Raw genomic sequence first — 20,679 nt, 5'->3', positions numbered from 1 at the left:
ACACGCACGTGCACACACGCACGTGCTCTCCGCATCAGGAAGATGTCCTGAGCTGCAAACTGCATTGAAAGCACGTTATAGACACATGATACTAGGTCCCAGTCAGCTGGGATACAAAAGAACTACTGGATACTTTTTGTGTCATCTATCAGTTAACATCTTCTTGAAGAAATAAAATATCTGCTGTTTTTCTACTCATAAGAAGAAGGTTCAACAGAAAAATCTTTCTAAGGAGTTAATTTAAAACAGTACTCACTGCTATCCGCAGTATGGAAGCTTTCACGGAGGTCCATTTGTCCTGTCTGCGATCTATGACAAGAATAAATCCAATTCCAGCATCTCGTAAACTAAGTTTGGAGGAGGAAAGAAGAAAAAGAGAAAGTTTAGTTAAAAATACAAATGAAACTCCTCTGGTTCTCTCACTCAAAAAAGCAGTTAAAAACTAGTTACAAGAAAAAAAAAAAAAAAAGAAAAAAGTAGCCTGACCTTTTTGTGCAGAATCTTCTTCATCTGAACAACTTAAATAAAAATATGCTATACTATACACCACTGGAAAGATGCAGCAGTCCCAAATGTTCCACAGAGCTTCAAACCATATTCAAATAATGAATTCTTCTTTTTCACAAAAGATAGTTTTTACATTTCTTGTATAGAGATTATTTCAGAAGAAAAATAAACCCCTTTGATTCTCCATTGTTTTGGTGCCGATAAAATCCCTCCTTCATGCCGCTTTCAGTATAATTTCAGGATCAAAACAAAGCTGTTTTCCTTTTGCATCTGCTTTTAACCTTCTGTTGCCTCCCTCCTCGCTGATATTTAAAACTCCTTAAAAAAGCATATCCTTCTGATCATTGCATGATATTGCTCCGCGCATCTGAAATTCTCATATGCCTCCAGGTTGCAAACTTGTTCCCAGGTGCATTTTTACATTCACCAAAACAAAAAATCCCTATGGCATTTAAAGACGCCAAGTCATAGATGAGAAAAATGAGATCAGATGCACTTCTCTGGAATGAAAACATCTGTGAGAGATTCCACTCAACTCCTTGTGCACGGGTGACCTTTCTTTTTTGCCTGTGCCCAGCTGCGTGTGCTACCGCGTCCCAATCAAGGGATCTGCTCCTGTTTTGTAATTCCCCATCTAAGCCAATTGTGCAATGCCAGCAGCAGCCCTTGCCAGCCAATCGCAATCAAAATGGAAACGACAGGCAAATACAAGGCAGACGGGTTCGGATTTGTTATTTTCTCATGTATTTGGTCATTTTTAATATATGTGCTATATTTTCAGTCTGGATAATAATTTGCCGCAAGGCCTACTGTCTGCACTCTGTGACATTCAGAAATACCATGCATTGATTTGTTATCATCATACCTTAAAAGACAGTATAAAAATCGACACAACAGAATGTCAGGATCTCTTATTCAAGACTGCTGAATCATGAAAACACCAGCTTTGCTTTATAAGATTACGTTGTTAGCATAATAAGAGGATGCTGAGGAAGATGAAGAACACAGGTACCCAGATGTGTCATCTTAAGCTATTCTTCAAAATTACAAATTTAAACATGACTCACAGTCTATCCCCTCTCTTTTACAAACTGCAATATATCTCAAATTTACAGACAAACATATTTAGGGGGAAACATGAATAATCATAAAAAATGCAAAGGAATGCTTGCTTTCTTTCAAATGAAGCAAGCAGTCATTTTAAGATAGGAGAATATTAGAAACGACCTCTCACTGCCCACACTCGGCACATGTTACTTGACTCTTGCCTCTGGGTTAGGACTACGCTGATAAACAATATCCGAGTACTTGCCTTGTAAGCCTGAATAACCCTTGCAGACAACCAGGGCTTTATATTAGCCATATGCTTCGCACTACAGTAAATTTCCATGATTTACTAAAGCTTCCCCTCTGCCTTCTCTTTCTTTATTTGAAGGGCAAGAGGAGAAGAGAGATCCAGATTGATTTTAGCATCTTCCTGTTCCCCATTTAATGTTCCCACCATTTTAACCTTTAATGACTGAACAAAATAAAATGCTAATAGCAACCATGTTCCACAATAATCAGGTAACAAAACAAACTCCTTGGGTCACACAGCCTAAATGTGGATGAATGGAGTTCAAAAAGGTGCTACAGCTGTTCCCACAGCAGTTCAGGTGGATTTTGAAGAGTATTAAGACCATTAAAGAGCTATTTCCTCTGCTCAGTAGAAGTCCCTGGGACTCCTGAAATTTCTGCATACTTCCTCAGTGGAAGCATAATCTCAGATCCCACAGCGTACCTAAATGCAACATCTGCATCATATTTCAAAAAACTATTGACATTTCTGCATAACAGGAACAAAATTAAAGCCTCCGACAGAGCATCAATCAGATTTCTCTCCAGGAGCACAGGGGAGACAAGCTCAGCTGGGATCCTGGAGAAGAGCTGGATGGCAGCTCCACACAGTTAATCATCATCTGCCTCAACACCTGGCAATAAGCAGAGCTTAATACCATTCTCCTAGAGAAAAAAAAAGATAAGGCTTACTTAAGTGGAAGAGTTGACAAGGGAAAGCACATCTCTAGCCCAAAAGAAGTCTTTTGCCAGCCTTCTTTTTCAACTGGATCAAATCGAGGGATCAAATATGTCGGGTGGTTGCATGATTCAGAAGGCAGCCCCCTTCTAGGCTCAGACATAAAAGCCTGGATTCCCCACTACTAGCTGAAAGAGACCCAGTGGCAAAGCCTCGAGCACCTGACTCCAAACTGCTAACACTCCATTAACATAGATTGCTTAAAAAAAATTAAATGCTCTGTTCTGAACCCATCACAGTGGGAAAAATATTTGTTATCTTGACAATGGTGTCTTGTTGCAAAGGGCTGGCTATGAAGTCTGGGATCCAGCTCCAGCAAGCTGTAGGCAGGAAGCAACAAACCAAACAGACATTGTGTACAACAAAGTTGAGAACATTATGAAGACAACAAAGTCATGTATTCAAGAAAAGTAAATATTGGAAACAGGTCCGTTTGCCAGTGCACCCTTGCTCTACTGACCTCTCTTTGCTGCCACACACACCTGCGTACGTAGTTAAAAGAGTCTGCAAGACCCCCCTCTCTTTTAGGACATAGGACAAATGGTGCTTTGGTAACAAGCAGGTATTCAGTTTTCCTTTGGCTCCTGATTTAACTGTGAGTGCCAGCTGTCCCTCTTTCCCTCAGTCATATTTATTACATTCTATCCAAATACTGATTTCCTCTCTCCCCCCTCCCGCTCACTTGCTTGAGAGTAAAGCATTTTGGCTTCTGCTCTATGTCTCAGCAGAAGTATGCTGATGGACTCGGCCTGTCCTTCTCATCGAGCTTTACCCCCTGCCTTGCTCCAGTTGCATTGTACTCATTAGTTTAGCCCACCTCTTCTCATGCCTCCGTATCACTCTCCAATAAAGTTGTCACCACTGCCTGCGTTTGTCTCTCCCATTCATCCCTTCAACCATTCTCATTCCCTGCTGCCTTGTGCCAAGAACAGCTCAAAAAGTCTTGGAGCTTTATTATTATTTTTTTTAATTTGTTTATTATTTATTTATTTTAAATAATAAATTAAATAATAAATAATAAAATTATTTATTATTTTATTTATTATTTATTTTATACTGTCAGGATAAATGACCAAATTGATTCTTATGCCACCCCTTCCTGAATGTCACAGTCCCCTCATCCCCCAACCCGAGTCTCCCTTACCCTACGTCCTGCTTGATCTTTCAATGTCTTCCCTCGGGTGGACGCTTCCCCTGGCTGTGGTCCTGCCTGTTGAGTCGGGCAGCCTGCCTGCTCTGCCTGCTTGTCAACAGGCAGCACTCACCTCCCACGAAACAGTCTTCTTGCCCTCAGCCCTGGTAACAGACCTGGCTCTAGAGCAGCTCGTTCTGCAACCATAGAGAAGCTCCTGCTCAGCCCCAGGATGAAGCAGGACGTTTTTGACAACTGACTTGAGTAGCTACTGAGCACCTGTGACCTGGGACTTAGGCAGATTTTTCTCCAGGTATTTGCTTGACACAAAGGCCATCATTCTTCTAAGTGTCAAGTCCGAGTCCTTGACCAAAGGATGGAGACACTTGAGCTTCTACAACAAAAGGCTGTTTCAATGTTTGAAAAGCACAGTGGGTTTGTTCCCTGGCTTCTTAGGAACAACTCAGCTATTTGGCCGAACTTCAAACCAAAAACTCAGGTGAGACATGATGAACAAAAGAAAATTTGGCAGAGTTGTAAATGACTGGAAAACAACCCTTATGGTGAGAAACAGCAGACAGCCTTAGCAGAAGCACCTGCCTATTAAGGCTTCTTGACATTTCCTTTACAACCTCTGTTTTCTTTAATGCATTAACTTGTATCCGGTGTACTTTCTGAAAACATAATTTATATAAGCTTGTAATTCAAATTTAGTATTTCCTTCCTTTGTTTCCCTCCTACCCCCCCCCCCCCCCCCCCCCCAACGATCATGGGATAAGCTCTGTTCTTCTGTTTATTCACCAACACAAAGAACAGAACATTTTTAGAAAGGCAGAGAAACCATCCCTGCTCTGCAGGAAATATGTCCGGCAAACACGCAAAGGCCAGGTCAGAAAGGTAGAAAACAGGGAAAGGGGAGCAGGGGCCACAGAGGACAGGAGAAAATGCAGCAGAGGGTAGACTTTCTGCTCAGTCCCCTCCCTCCGTCTTGGGGAGCCAGAGTAACACCATTTGGAGAAGGTGACAGTGAGGTTGAAGTACCTGCACAACAAGCACCGAGTTCTCCATGTAGGCTGTAGAGCAGGAACTGAATTTTCCATTTAGCGACTCCTCAGCTTTAGATTATGGGGACATATCCCTCTTTGTCTTGTTTGCAAGACTTATGAGCTCATGCACCTGGGGGAAAGGGTGGGAAAGCTTATAGTACATGGGACTGCAGAAAGAAAGTTCCCTCTGGGATGTGTGGAAGCAATTACATAGTCATCATCTGAAAGATCCTTGCATTCTCCAAGGTATGGGTGGTGGCAATTGCTACACAAATAAGTTCCTATTGCTTCTACGCTGCCATAGGAAAACTGCTTGTATACATTGCTCTCTACTACAAACAAAACAAAGCAAATCTTTAGGTTCATTGCATAGACTTGATAATATCAAACTTTTGCATGCTTGAAATTCTGTGCAGCATTTTAGGTTAAATAATTCCAGTTTAATAAAAGTGAATTTCAGTCTTAAAGCTGCCTTATTAAACAGTTGGCTTACATTACACTCAGGATTGTTCCCTACCTTGACTACGTGTGGCTATACATACATACTGACTAGAAATTCTTGCTCTGGATGGCTGAACAGCTGTTTTGACAGTAGGCCTTCAGTAAAATTCAGCGAAGAATTACTGCATTGAGCAGAGCACCAAGGCAGTGTCTGCAGCAATCTGCATTATAAGCAGCTGAAGCTGTCTTTAAATCCCTGCTACCACCTGTTCTTAAAACTTACTCACCCTCTGTAGCTCATCATTGACCATCAACGAGCATCAGTGATAGTCACACACTGCTTGAAGAGATGCGGGGTCTCAAGCTGCTCTCAAATCCTGATCTTTTTTGGCATACAAAATGTAGGCCTATGTAAGAAGGATTACGGAATTGGCCCATCCACCCATCATTGGCCATACTACTGTATCACAAAAGGGAAAACATATAAAACACGGTGACAGATCATCTTAGGAATGGTATTGCCCATCTGTCCGTACAGCAGTTAGATTTATGCTTGGGCATGCCACAAGGGTTGTGTGGACCAGCTCTTTTTCAAATAAAAATAAAAAAAGTAATAAAAAACCCCAAACCCCCAAAACCCCCCAACCTTAAAGGTAGAATTGTAACCAGTGCAGGAAAAGACAACCTGGAGCTCAAACAGGTTCAGCATATACAAGGAGATGGTCCAGTACCTGAGCACAGGGGTAATGAACACTTTGAACAACAAGCATTCCCATCATGGCCCAGTGATAAAAATGCTTCCAGCAGCTATCACTCTTTGAAGTCAGAAGTCATCCTATATTCAGTCATCAAGCAAATGAGCTAGGGTAATCAAGAACAGCATTCTCTGTTACTTTGCTTAGGAACACACTATTGGAAACCGGACACTAACTAGCGAGGTTATTGTTTCCCAAGAAAAACTTTGCATCCTACATTTTCAGAGGCATTTCAACTGATCAAACCTCAGCCACTTCAAAGATCGCTTCTCCATCTTTTCTGCTGCTGCTAGGAGTGACCTCCTGGGGGTGAGGGGGAGACAAGAACTCCTCCTTAATCATAAGTGTTTCACAGATTAAAAAGTGAAACCACTAATGCCCTGGCAATGAATGAAAGCAGTAGCCACCTTCTTAGTGTCCTTTATGTGCTCTAGAAGACAGCCAGATAATACGGTGAAGAACATGGTATTAATGGTATTAACAAGCAAGATAGAAATCTCCAGTACATCAACTCTGAAGGAAAATAATTCAGCTAAGCCCTATGGTGACATTTCACTTTACCAGTTTTATGCTGGTGTCCCAACAAGGAAAAGGGCAGGAACAATTCACCTGGCATAGCCTTTCCCCACAACTCCCCTCCTTGTGTCTCTTATGGAGGATAACCAAGACTCCTTCCACTTGATCACTAGGTAAATCCTACGGGATGCAGTTCTTCCTAGAGCAGAAGAATTTAATGGTTTATGAATTTGACAAAGAAACAAAAGTTAAAGTTCAACCATAACAGTAAAGAAAATTTAAACAGTGATTAGACCTGCAGCAGTTTCATTTTCTTAAAATTCTTGATTGTGTTATCCTAAAGCCTACTTTCTTTCAAAACTGGCAAATTTATTCACTTAATTCCAAAACAAATCCACCAGCTGGGTATATTAATAAAGAAACAAAAAAATTATCATATTTGTCATGTTCCACTCATTTTAAAAGGTGTTCTACTTATTAATTTTAAAGTAGTTTTGTACTTGATTGGTCTTCAAGTATTTTGATATGACAGCTTCTTTCTCACTACCCAAAGTGAGACTAAGATTAAGGACTTCTTAATGTTAGAAACCACAGTCTCCAAGGAGAGGAAAGCGGTCTTGTGTAAATGATGGAAATAAGAGGATATATCACACTCCACAAAGCTCCAGTTTGAAAGCTTCAGATATCACAGGCTTTTATAGCCCATAATACCCAGCCTCACAGTAGAAAGTGCCTTGATTAAATGAATTTAGAGATAGCAGGAACTGAAAAAGAACTATAAACCAGACGTTATTTGAGCTCCACGTTAGACAATGAACTTTCCAGTTTCAATTGCTCAGTGAGCCTGCAGGTTTTAACATGGTATTGAAACTGAACACTGCTTTGTAATGCTGCTGCTATTTCAGATCTCACTTACGTGTTTTTTTTTTAGGAACCTGCACTTAAAACAGTATTTAAAAGCATTCAACGGAAAAAAAGCCTGGCAAATAATAATAATAAAATGTTATAATCCTTTATAACAGCAATGTTACAAATAATTTTCCAAATTTGCAATGTAAATGCACAAATGAAAGTGATTACACTTAAGACGAATCGGAATTGTTCTGAACGCTGGACAGTAATACCTTCCCACTAACTACATTTGCTGTAAATTAGCAAGCTTTAGAATTATATTTTCTAATTTTATGACAGAAAATTTGAGGTTTGCATTAGTATTGAGATATCAGTGGCAAAGAAACAATCCGCCAAGAAAACAAATAGAATGAAAACAGATTCCCAAAAGATGGCTGTATATAGGATTGCATGATGCTGTCATGACATTTAATTGGTTAGACAGAAAATAGCTGTTTGGTGCCAAGTTCTGCCACAGATGTATATGTATAATTAACTGAGGTCAAAGAATATTGCACACATCTGAGAACAGAATTGTTCCTAACAAGGGTAACATTGATGAACACAACATTTACGAACACCCAGATGAAGCTCTTTGGCTACCTAGCAGACTTCCTGAGCCCCTAAAGCAAACCGGACCGACATTTCAGCTCCAATTCAAACTGTGGGCCTGACATCTCAGTTTGAATTCCTGCAAGATTCACTTTCAGTTGAGGTGTGTAACTGACCTATCAGATACCAGTTCTTATTCCAGCAACATTTATGAGAAAAAACAGAAATGATGAGTGTGCTCTATTTCTGGCTCATGGCACTGCATATGGGACAAAAATGGGAATGCTGTGATTATATAGTTTTGTCTTTACTTTTTGTAACCTATATCTCTTCAGCTGAAAACACTGAAAAAGTCAGCTAGTGCAGGAAGCAAAGCTAGGAGGACATGACCACTGCTTCCAATCTCCTTGGAAAATCCTTGGAAAACCATCCATAGAGCGTACACCCAAGGACCAGGCTCACCTCAAGCTTCCCAAAGTCCTGAATTTAAAGCCGGTACTTGGTGGTGTGGAAGTCACTGTACTGCACCTATCTCTCCGTATCCAGATCTCTGGAATCAGGGACAAAACTTGCCATCTACTCCTTACTGTGTTTAACTAGTGAATGCCTGTACTGTGCTTCAACAAAAGGCTACTGATCTAGAAGAATTTGTTATATTTGATTATTGGGCCCTCTCATAGTCCGTTCAATGACCTTTAACTGCAGAAGGAAAACCCTACCCAACTCAAACTAAGGCTGACCATTGTTCATTAAGAAATATAGGAAAGAAAAGGAATTCCAGCAAAAGAAATTTAAAATGAGTCAGTCAGAATTGCTGCTATACAAGTGCAGCCTCTAGTGGTCTGTCCAAAATCACTGAATGCCAAGTTAAATTTATTATATATAAAGCTCCTGTCAGTAACAGCTGCATTTCACCCAACACAGCTACTGTTGTGACACTCCACAGCAGGAACATAACCTGTAAGCAAGGAGGCACCATTTCTCATCAATTCTTATGTTTAAAATCTGATTTTGAAAATAAAGACTGCTCCCTCTCACCCCAAAAAAACAAGTAAATCACTATGAATACAGCAATGTGCATACTATTTTACCTTCTATTTCATTCTACACTGGAATTCTGTGAATAAGTGGATTCTTAAATGCACATTCAAAACACAGCATTTGGACCCTCCCTTTACTTTGGTTTTGATAGTTACTGCCTTCCCTTTAGAGAAACAGATGAAGCTGCACAGGGAATGAAGAAAATCTGAGCCTTTGTGTTGGAGCAGAACCTGTTAAGTTTGAGCAGTAGACAAGGTTCAGATAAGAAACTTGATGCATTTCCCTCCCTCCACTATGCACTTTTTTTTTCCTTCCTTCTCCACATTCCAGTTAACTCTGCCTAAATCTTATCCAGTGTACCACTAATGAAAACCTTCTCTCTTCCCCTTCCTATTGTGCTTACTTTTGGTCTCAGCTGTTACTAGTTCACACCCCAGGTGTGTCTGAAAACACTCATCCTGTATTTCAATTTCCTCAGGACTGGGGAATCATCAGATACAAAAAATTGTATTTTAGGATCTTACAGCAAGAGGGCAAAGAAGAATTTAGATGAATGTTGGGTTGTGAGGTGGCATAAATAAAAAGACAAATGGTTATAATTTGCTTATGAGGCAGAAGAGACAAGCAGAATCATACAGCTGGAAGAGTGACACCACAAAAATGCCTTTTGAAACTTTATAAGCCTAGGCAAGATAATTACACATGATGTTGTGTCAGTGACAGGACATTTTTAAAGACCAGATAAACAGGAGACAAAATAATGAAAGCAACTGCAAAGAGCTTTGTCTAAGGGGCTGTTAGTAATTTAAAACTTTGGAAGTCTCATCCAAACTTCACGACAACTGTAGCCCAGAAAGCCATGTGTGGTTACATGCAGCCCTACCCCAACATGAAAATCCTTCGGTCACCGCAGGACTGTGACAGCGACAGCTTGCTGCATCTGCCTGCAAAGCAAGAACCTGCGCAGAAGATGGGCTACCATCGGAGATGTACTGTCAATGAGTCGAGTGACAACTCACTGACAACCAGGAGAGCTGCTCTTCAGCCTTGGTCCCAAAGGCAACCAAAGGCCTTTATCCTGCACAGCAGTAGGTCCCTTGAAATTGTGAGATATGAATGTAAACGTGTTTACTTGAGGCACTTCTGTCTCAAGCACTGCTTGTGTTCCTCAGCCAAACAAGCAGCACTGGTACACTCCTTATTTATTTTAAGGTATTTATGCCAATTTATCTAGCATACACAGTCACATTTCTCTTTTCCCCACTCAGCTTCAGAGATACGGGCATCAGTATCTTCCTTGATTGGTCCCTATAGCTCCTCTGGATCTCCTATGCTGCTCTAAGTCCTCAAATCAGCCCTCTTTCCCCCACTTTCAAGACAATTCTTCCTTAAAATAAACATGACTGATTGGAGTACAGTAATGCTGGCTATATTCCATCATATATGCTGACATTCTTTCTGCTCCAAAAAGCTTATGCTGTTGAGAGGAAGCTGAGGGAATGTAGCCAGTGTTAAAAATAAGAACTAAAATGTTCAGGCATCATCATCTGCCTGAGCCTGGACATCTGCTTGTACCACATGCACTGATTTCCTCTCCGTGGTGCCCATCAGCCTTTTTTTATGGTAACTTAGCAAGCTTTATCCCATCAAGGAACCCCACAGACTAAAACCAGAATGGCTTTGATGTGTTTCTGCAGATAAAAGAGATAATCATTTAAAAACAAATTATTGCTTAACAGATCCTCTTCCAGTGTGTGAAATTAACTAAAGTAAGGGTTTTTAAGGAAGAGTTTTTATTTTCTAAATGGAAAAAACAGTGTAATTTCTCCAGGTCACACAGAGCTGCTTTTGGAAGGACTGTTTGAAGAAAGACAACAACTTTGAGGACTTATTTAGACTTAACTACAGATGGCTGAAGTAGGCCACATTATCCTTGAGGGACAATTAAGGATAAATAGGTCAACAGAGGCAAAAGGGTTCCACGTTCATTAAGCTTAAGTAAATATGAGCAACAGAAAGCCTACCCAATCCTCACTTTAGAACTATTAAGTCCAACTCCGTAACAGCATTTTTACACCTATTCAGAACTATGACATTGGAATTATACATACTTCCAGTGCACTGCAACAACCATTAATGCCACTGCACAAAGTACTGGCACAACCTTCTCTGGAATGCTGCATGTTTTGTTTTAGAAAGGTGAGTTTACACTTAAATAGGGTGTTAAATTCTCTGAACTTAAGACTGGACTAATGAAAACTCCTGGGTGAGGTCCAGCATTTTAGTAATTAACTTTCACAATTTTACAGTGCTTAATTTACTTTGTCTTGTTAGCAGATTAAATTCACCACTGGACAGTGGGTGTCATGCGCACTATTCAAATCCTCTGAGCCCTGATGGCGTGAGTGGGATTTAAAGACTAGAAACGCGTTGCCTGTACAGGGCTGAGCTTTAAAACAAGTTTAAGACATTCACAAGGTGGACATCAAAGCAAGTGTAAATTGTTCCAAACCCAGTAAAAATTCAGACTCTAAGTAACGTGTTGAGCTTTGACCTAGTCTTGTCCAACTATGCATCTGATACAAAAGCTTCAGACTACCACTTAACTTTAAGATGCAATGCTCTTACTTCAAACCTAAGCCTTTACATTTCCTTTCTGCTTACAGGAACATATGGCATTTACAACTGTTTGGCAGCTGTGCTCTGAGAAAGGAAGGGCGCACACAGCATGACAGATTTTGCTGGAAGTCCCGGGATGTTCTCACTGACAAATTTGAGGGGCTGCCAAGGTAACAGCAGGATACAGGTTCCACATCTTCAGCCTGGATTGTAATCAGACAAAGAGGAGAGCATGGAAATGAAGCACAGCTGACAGAAATAAACTCTGAAGCTGCAAAGCTGTTGCTCCGCATGTCAGTGCGAACTGTCAGGGTGTCTGGTTTTTGGCACTTCTTACCCATTATGTGGTGATGTTCATCCCTGGCAGTCTATAAAACAAAAGTGGTTAACTCTTAGCTAGTGGTGGGCTGCCTGTTTAGTTTGCAGATAAATAAGGAAACGCATGCAGTTACCCTCCCACACTGGCTCTTCACAGGGTCAGCCTAGACCCCGAGGGACTTCCCAGCCCAAAACACAGCATTACCCCACACTGCTGCCCTGGCTTCCAGAGCACAGGGGTGGATCTATGCCGAGGAGACTGGCCAGGCCTGAGCTCTGTGAGCCCTGTGCCCCTTGTGCTGAGAATGTTTGTTAGCTCCAGCAACACCCGTGCCGTGCTGCGTCACGTTCTTCTGGTCCCTACCGGAATCCACCCAGTCACACTTTGCTGTGCCCACGCTAGCGAAGTCTTCTCAGATCTGAACCTGCTGGAAGGCTTAGCACAGACATTTCTTTTTCAGTTTTCCAGTGTTATCCCAAACAACAGGGAGCTGGTGTAGTTAACAAGGAAAGGCCTACCCGAAGCTTAGCAAACCCTAACAACTGAGCTTTCACTTAGCGTCAGACACCAACACTTTCGGAGGTCATCTCGTTCTGTTTTGTTACTCGGACAGGACAGCTCCCTAGTTTCCAACACCAGACGGTACCACAAACAACAGTTTTTCTTAGAAGGCCACATGGTGTTCAAGCATTTGTAAACCATCGGGATCTCAAAGAAGGGGACGTTCTCCCAGGCAGGAAACCGATGGGGACAGCTTTCAAAACAGGAAATTGCCGAACATGCCAAGTGAACCTGAGATATGCTCAAGATCATGCAGTAGGACAGAAGGGTGTTACAAATAGAGGCTGTACGAGGCTCTGTCCGAATACAAGTAAAAAAGGCCTGTGTATTGTATGTAATCAGCAGTCTGGGACTCAAACTGGCCATCAAAACCTGTTCTGAATTTTCTAAGCTGCACTATTTCATATTTCTCTTGAAAGGAACTTTGTGTTTAAAGACTCAGTTTTACACTTTTAAAATATTAATTTTCCAATCTCCTATGACCACAAAAATTTTAGCTTGCTTTCTTTGTTCAAAGATGAACCTATATAAGCAACAAAGAAAAGGATTAGAACTATATCCTTTTGTTCTCTCATACAGCATATTGTTTTCTGATTGCAGCAGAAACTGCTAATTAACCAGAAGCAAAACCATATGTTGAAAAATCTTGTCCTTTTATTTTTTTTAACCATTGCAATTATCTATTAATTTCTTTTGGACCAAGTTCTCATGCTACACCCCACATTTGGTAAATTCATATTCCAAGAATGTGTACACACTTGAGTTAATAAAAATCTTCAGAGTGACAGCTGTGATGGATAGAAGTATGAATAACACTTGTCTTCAGGGTACACTGCAACTCTTAAAAGTCTATTCACTAGGATAAATAGAAAGAGGAAAAAATAGTTTCAAAAAAGAGGAAAAATAGAAGAGAATACTGCATGCCCTGAGATGACTTCTTAAGGGTACAGTTGGCAGCTATTTCAGGAGTCTATTGCAAACCTGAATGGAATATTCTTCCTCCAACCTTGGTATATGTGGGATGTAAAAGGTACATCCCACAGGTGCCTCTGCCACTTTGCAGTTAAGAATAACAGATACTGTGTGTGGAGGTCACCTGTTTTTTACTCAGCTAAGAGGCGAGACAACCTTGTTCTGCATGATCTCCTCTTCCTACCAAGCTCAGCAGCAATCCCCAAAGGACTCACCCACTGAAGTAATAGGAGACATTCTTCTCTGCAGAAACAGAATCAGACCAGCTACATGGGCATTTTAAAATGTCCTCAAAGCATCTTAAATAGATGCATGGCTTGGCTCACTGTCCTCTGCTGAAACCCATTCGAATTTAAGGAGCTCACCTCTTACAGACACTTATCTTCAGATATGACTTTCTTCAGCAACTCCATCAATAAGAACTATTAATTCCTGTGGATCAATACTTAGATGCAAAGTACTTGTACCAATTCAACATTTTAGTTAACATACTCTTCCTAGAAGGTATTGCCTTAAGTACATTACATATTGCCATGGAGTCTCCTTCTTTCATCTTGGGTACTATATATATAAAACGAAAAAACACTAGACCTAAGAAAAATCTTCCTAAGACAATCCTCACATTTTAATAAAAATTTATCTTGTACTTCAATAGTAATAAAAAAATACTAGCTGCTAAAAGGGAAAACCTGTTTCAGAAGTATTACCCATATACCTTTACAACATACATCTCATTACCAAAATGGCAGTTATAAAAGGATTAGCTGTAATCTTCCATCGCCTATAGTACTCATCCTTAATCCATCATTTTTTCCTGATAAAGCAGTGATCTTTACGTACACACAGTACACGACTGTTGTCACACATTATGTCAAAAACCCACACTGAATATTTTGCTATTATTACAAACCATACATTAGACATTGTATTTTATCCAGCTGTCTATAGAACATGAATTTACCTTGCAACATTAACAACACCCACCTGAGGAAGATGGTTCAGCTCATGGCTTAATGATATACAGTTGCACCAGGGTTAACCGAGTATATTAAATTGAGATGAGGCATTTCCTTTCCACTGCATCCTTTCTTAACCTCCTGATGTATCAGGCATTTACACATCTGAGCACAGGCTGATAGCTCTACTATTTGCACTATTCTACTCCGTGGTCATCTAAGTTGGTAACGTGCAATTTGTAATAGTTCTATTCCTAAATGCAAGTTGCCCCATGAGACATTTAACTTGTCATGATTAAAGTTCACTATGAAAAAGACAAGAGAAAGTTTACACAGAAAAAGCTTGCAAAACACAGTGTTTAGATAGTATAGAACAAGAATGCAGTAAGAGGGGACAAGGTCACTTTTACCTATAAAATTAGAGGGAATAACAAAGGCAGGTTAAGAGGTTCCATTTTTCCCTCTTTCAACAAAGTCCTAAGCTAGTCTTATTACCAAGACTTCTTCTTTCACTTGGGAACAAATCTTGAAAACCTGATGCCACTGCTAAGATTTATTACACCAGTAAATATTTTATTGGGTGAACTCTTACTACAGAGCATAGAAAGGTCCTTTCTTTTAGTAGCTCCTCACTGTCATTCCCATGAAATATCATTTCCCTTAGCATGTGACTGCAGGCAGTCAAACAATGAGTTTTGAGTTATTGCTGCCAACCCCTTGCTGTGATCAGGAATCTTGTACAGGGCCAAGTAGGACAAGTAGTTTTCTGAGGAACTGCTGTGGCTCAAGACATGTTGATGCTCTACAAGGCTTTTCATAGAAAAGTCCATTTCCCCTCAGTCAGTGAGAACAGCCAAAAGACAAGAGTTAAGTATTTCATAAGCTAAATGACAGTAATCTGGAGAGTAGTCCATGCATAAAAGCTGTAGGCTGCATTTCTATCCTTTCTGTAGATCTGTACTCCTTATGCCTCTTGAATAAACTTACAAAATAAATAAATGATTAACTAACTGCCCCCACTTCCCTCAAAAGCAGTTTCAAAAGCATCCAAAAAGAGTATGTGAAATTTTAGCCCTTGAAAACTAAGATAACGGCAAAAATCCTACCTTATGACACCTTTAACAGCACTAGAAATATCACTATTCAAGGAAAATTACAATACTGCCCCCCTCTTTGGGGTATACACAGTCAATAACTTATCATTAACAAAACATACTTTATAAGGGGATATATGCTGACATTCAGCTAGCGGCATTTCTGTAGGTTTTTTTATTCCTATAAACCTGCACAAGGGCTCATAAACACGATTTTACACAGTAAGCTTGTAACACCTCTAGCAAATATGTCAGGAATGTCTTCGGCCCTTTGAGATTATAGTTTTCTCAGGCACAAAAAGGTCTCAGATTTATCAGTATCTTAACAGTGGCATTATTCTTAGAAGGATGAAATTGAAGTGTCATCACCCTAATACCTAAAGCATTGTTATATTCACTGTAGTTAATACCTTACTCTTCATGTCTAGCCAGCTGCGCCATCTCCTTCATTTACACATAACAGTGATGTCTTTCTAAAGAATTATAAATTAAAGAAACAAGAAAATCCTACAAGAACAGTCAGACTTAAGGAACAGCCACTTCTGGCTCAATACGCATAGAAAAATTCTTGTTGGGTAGAGGAAACTAACAGAAAAACCTCCAGAAAATCTGCTCCAGACTTTTAATTAGTAAAAATGTGTTCCTGCCAAACTGATGCTCTGGGATGCGCTCAGTGCTCCCCCCCTGCACCAGATGCTGTTTGTTCTGATCAGAATTTCTCACATAAACCCCACTCTGTGCAGAAGTTCAATGGGCCACCATGAAGCGCACCACCAAGGACTTTCAAAAGGAGGAGCAGATGTGAATTTAGTACATAATTATTTCTAATAACAGTATCCAAGAAAGATACCATCAAGGGAGGCTTAGCGCCATGCAGTTTAACCAACATAAGGATAAACAAAGAAAATGCAAAAATTGGCTGTTAGCTTCACAGCTTCATTCCCTGATAAACTACGGATTAACAAGTACAACCAGGAGGGCATCTCACAGTACTGGGCTGCATATAACCAGTATTCCCTCACTGGGAGCAGATCCTAAAAAACAATTAAAAGGAAAGCCCTTTACAAGAACACTACTATTTCTCTTCATGCATGTACAGTAAACAAAAGCACACACGTGCATGAAGGACATCTGCCATGACTAGTTCCAATTGTGAATTCAGCATGGTCCATGCTGAGTTGCACTGAATGCTGCCAGCGAAAAGAACGCTAAATACAGCTTGAGAACAACACTTAATCAGTGTTACACAACCTGTGTTTCCAAGAGTTTTTAATTTGGGAGAGCCATATAGCCCAATTTGGGAAAGACAAAGGAGATCTCTTGATTCATACAATGATTCAGATTTGAAGGGATCTCAGGAGGCCTCGAGTCCAACCTCCTGCTCAAAGCATGGTCAACTCCAAATTCATACCAGCTTGTTCAGAGCTTTGTACAGCCAGGTCTTGAGAACTTCCAAGGACAGAGACTCCATAGCTTCTCTTGGCAGCCTGTCTCGGTCCTTCATTATTCTCCCAGCAACCATTTTTTTTCCCTTCCATCCAGGTCAGAACCTCTCTGTTCCCATTCCCACCCTGGGCCTGCCTTTCCCTACTGCCCACCTCTGTGAGAAACCTGTTGCTATCTCCCCACAGCCCCCTGGCTGGTGGGAATGGTGGCTGTTGGGCCCCCACAGCTTTCCCTCCCACAGCTGAGCAAGCCCTGCTCCCGTAGCCTGTCCCTGCACATCAGCTCCAGCCCCACTGGACTCACTTCAGTTTGTGAACCCCCACCCTATGGCAGCTCAGAGCTGGGCCCAACACTGCAGGTGGAGTCTGGAGAAAGCCAGCCAGTAGATCCCCCGCTGTCACCCCCTCCTGACCATGCTCCTGCTGGTGCAGCCCTGGGGCCACCAGCCTTCCCTGCTGCCAGGGCATCTTGCTGGCTCACGTCTAGCCTGCTGCCCTCCAGGTCCTTTCCAGAAGAGCAGCCTCGCACCCAGTTAGATCCCAGCCTGCACTCTTGCAGGAGGTTAATCCATCCCAACTGCAGGACTTGGAATTCATTGTTGCTGAATTTCATGAGGTTCCTGTCAGCCCATACCTCCTGCCTGCGTAGGCTCCTCTGAATGGCAGTCCTTCCCTCAACTGACTGGTCCACCAGTTTCTCATCCACGAACTTGATGAGGGTGCACTCCATCTCCTCCTCCAGATCCTTGCCAAGGATGTCAGGCAGCACAGATACGTATGGTTCCCTGAGGAACTTTGTCTCCAGGTAGAGCATGAGCCATTAACCACCACTCTTTAAGCGGGATGATCCAAGCAATTTCTCACCCACCCAGCAGCCCACCTACCAAAACATAGCTACTCCAAGTAGATACAAGGTTGCTGTGGGAGACTCTGTTGAAAGTCTTGCTTAAGGTGAGGTAAGAGACATGTACAGCTTCCCTTCATTCAGGCATCCAGTAATTTCATCACAGAAATACGCTGGTCAAGCACAATTACTGTTGTTTAATCCATGCTAGCTACTCCCCATCACCTACTTTCTTGTCCCAAACCTCTGTATTTAACTATGGAGTATTCCCTCACACTGAGTAACATCTTGAGTAGCATCCAGGAATTAGCATGCTTTGCCAAAATGATACATGTTTTTAATTAAAACACAGAACATTGCACTCTAAGACACAGCAAAGATAAGAAACTAGAGGACAACGTCCACCACAGAATCTGTATCCATACATACCAGGAAGCAATTTTCTGATGAAATATAAATAACAGTATATAATTTAGCTAGAAACTACACTGGGCAGCTGTCACTAATCAACACTTATTGACACTGCACCATAAGCTGCATTTTCCTTTCCTTTAATTAAATACCAAGCCCGACCTTTATACCATCACATAAGTGACTGAATGTGAAAAAAATCACTTAGCAGATAAAAGAGTATTTTCTCCTAGACAGGTGCTCACCTTGGGATGCTCGTCAGGTAGGTCAGGACATTCTGGAACTCCTTCTCGGGGATCTCGCTGAAAGCTGGATAGTCTGGAAAGGTGATAACAGGGCATCCATCTCCCCCTCTTCCACCTACAAAAGAAACAAGCAGCAGACGTGTTAGCATGCAAGTCCCTTCACTGAGCCTGCAATTTCCCAGTAAGGAAACTACTGTGTTTCTTCGTTTTTTCCGGTACAGGGCTCATCAGTGTGGACACTGTTTCTTCTGAACAGTCTAGTCTCTTCTTCAGAGCTTAGGAAGTTTTATAGGAAGGAACTTGTTACACCCATTAAATTTTTTTTCTGTACAAACGTCTTTGCGCATGCAAACACAGTTTTGACACCAGATGGCAGTGCATCTTTCTTTTGATAAATGTCAACTGTATGTAAATATAAACAACTCAGAGAAATAAATGAACTAATTTAGGAAAAAAATGTTAATTCAGAATTAAAAGTAGGCAAATCTCCATCTTGAGCTGAACTCAAGCTTCTTACTAGTTTGAACCCACTCATGCAATCTCTCCCCGCTCAGCTGGCTGCTCTACTTCCAGGAGAGTCTAAAAGAAGTGGAAGGACATTAAAAGAAATGGAGAAAGTGTTCAAAATGGGATTTCCTGTTCAACTTCTCAGATTATCTACAAAAGGTAAAGCAGAGCTAAACACCTATGTTGCAGTATGGCTGCTGCTGAGCTAGATATCATTATCTGTACCTTTTCTGGCATTTGCATCACTCGTTAGAATTCACAAACTCAATGCTTTTTAATATGCTTCACATACATTTTTATAAGCAAAATGTAATTTTTTTAAAAGGCAATGTTAATGTTTCATGTCTTAAGCAAGTGTATTTTCATAAAGACAGGCTGGACAAAGGACTTGTTGAGCACTAGCAACTGCATGAAGTTAACAGTTGGGGGTGGCAAGGACACATTGCTGAAAAGTCATCTTTGATTCACAGTTCAAAAAGAAGAAAAACAGCCAAAAATTACCGTGGTAAAATAAGAAGGATATTTTTTCGAGCTCTCAAATCTGACAATTGTGCAGAAATCAGTTGTAAACTGTTTTAACAACACTGATCATGGGAGCAACAGTGATTTGTGAAAATTAGTGTGCTGTTACCTATTTCCAGTGCCTTTGCATCTAATCTCACGAGAAAAACAAGAGAAATATATGAGCTCAGATTCATTTGGTAAGAGAAACCACCATTTTACTCCAAACTCACATGTAATTAGAAGAGCTCAGATAGTATCCTTATGTTAATTTGTGGTGAGTATTACTTCAGTCTAGCAGCTTACAGGCAATATGGTGCTACCGCTGTGTAGCTCTTGAAATCAAACTACATCAGAAAATAATGTGCTCTGGATCCATTTAAACAACAACAACAACAAAATGCAACTATTACACAAATATCACAAGTTTGCAAACGTAACCTTTATAACACATCCAAATGCAGCAACGTTAAGTCAAGTTAATTTTAGCTATATAAATGTTCATGACACAAATGTAAATTAAGAGCAATTTTGATCTATTATTTTTTGTGCTACCCAGGCTCTCAGGACCAAAGCATTTTCCTTTCTCATTAAAAACATTTTTCAGCCACGATAATGATTATTTCTGTTGCTCACGAGGTGTTCTGCTGTCTCTAGAATATCTATTTTTAGGTACAGTTATGCATTATTTGCTGTATCCCCATTGGTTACTTGCTTTGTTCTACTTAATTTCTATAAATAGGACATATGAAACAAAAGAACAACAAATGGCTTACAGGACATGTCCTAAAAGCAGAAGCACAGACTATGACCTTCGGGAAGTTCACAGACCACCACCGATTGTCAAGGCCAAACAGAGCCATCCTGCCTTGACACTGCCTATTAGTTTTCAGTTTCTAGCACAGTCATCTGTGGTTATCTTGGGTGGAGATGACTCTGTCCCACCACGTGTTGTTAAAGATTGCTGTTCATTGATTATCTTTTTCTCCAGTATTTTCCTGCTGGGACAATTAAGCACACATATACCTTCAAATGCTGCTCAACTGCTTTTCCTTATCAGGACCTCACTGCTGAAAAGAGTTTAGGGCAGAACGACCTGACATGCGAAATATAACAAAGTAAAAACCCTAGATATAAATTTTGTTTCTATTAAATAATAGTAAAAGCAGTAGGTGAGTTCACTTTCTAAAGTGTCCTTTGTTTCATAATGAACCTGATGCAGCCAGGAATGATTTTTTTTTTTCCCCCCT

General features: G+C 40.7%; 1 protein-coding gene across 14 annotated transcripts in view; it reads right to left on the bottom strand.

The window, feature by feature from the left end:
• MCF2L (MCF.2 cell line derived transforming sequence like) overlaps positions 1-20,679 on the bottom strand; it is a 159,131-nt gene that overhangs the window by 41,387 nt on the left and 97,065 nt on the right. For 13 of the 14 annotated variants that reach the window (XR_007510194.1, XM_049834284.1, XM_049834285.1 and 10 more), the window contains 2 exons: positions 18,422-18,536; positions 257-347 (listed from right to left, as the gene is read on the bottom strand). Coding sequence is in view for 12 of the 14 variants with exons in the window: in XM_049834284.1 (XP_049690241.1) it covers positions 257-347; positions 18,422-18,536 (206 nt within the window). In the remaining 2 variants the exon portion in view is untranslated. Of the gene's footprint in view, positions 1-256; positions 348-486; positions 501-18,421; positions 18,537-20,679 lie in introns of those variants that run through there. The other variant, XM_049834297.1, reaches the window with a different exon arrangement.

This window comes from Accipiter gentilis, chromosome 31 (genome assembly GCF_929443795.1).
Source record: "Accipiter gentilis chromosome 31, bAccGen1.1, whole genome shotgun sequence".
Lineage (NCBI taxonomy): Eukaryota > Metazoa > Chordata > Aves > Accipitriformes > Accipitridae > Astur > Astur gentilis.
Note: the sequence above shows the minus strand (reverse complement) of the source record. Positions and strands in the feature narration are given on the sequence as shown.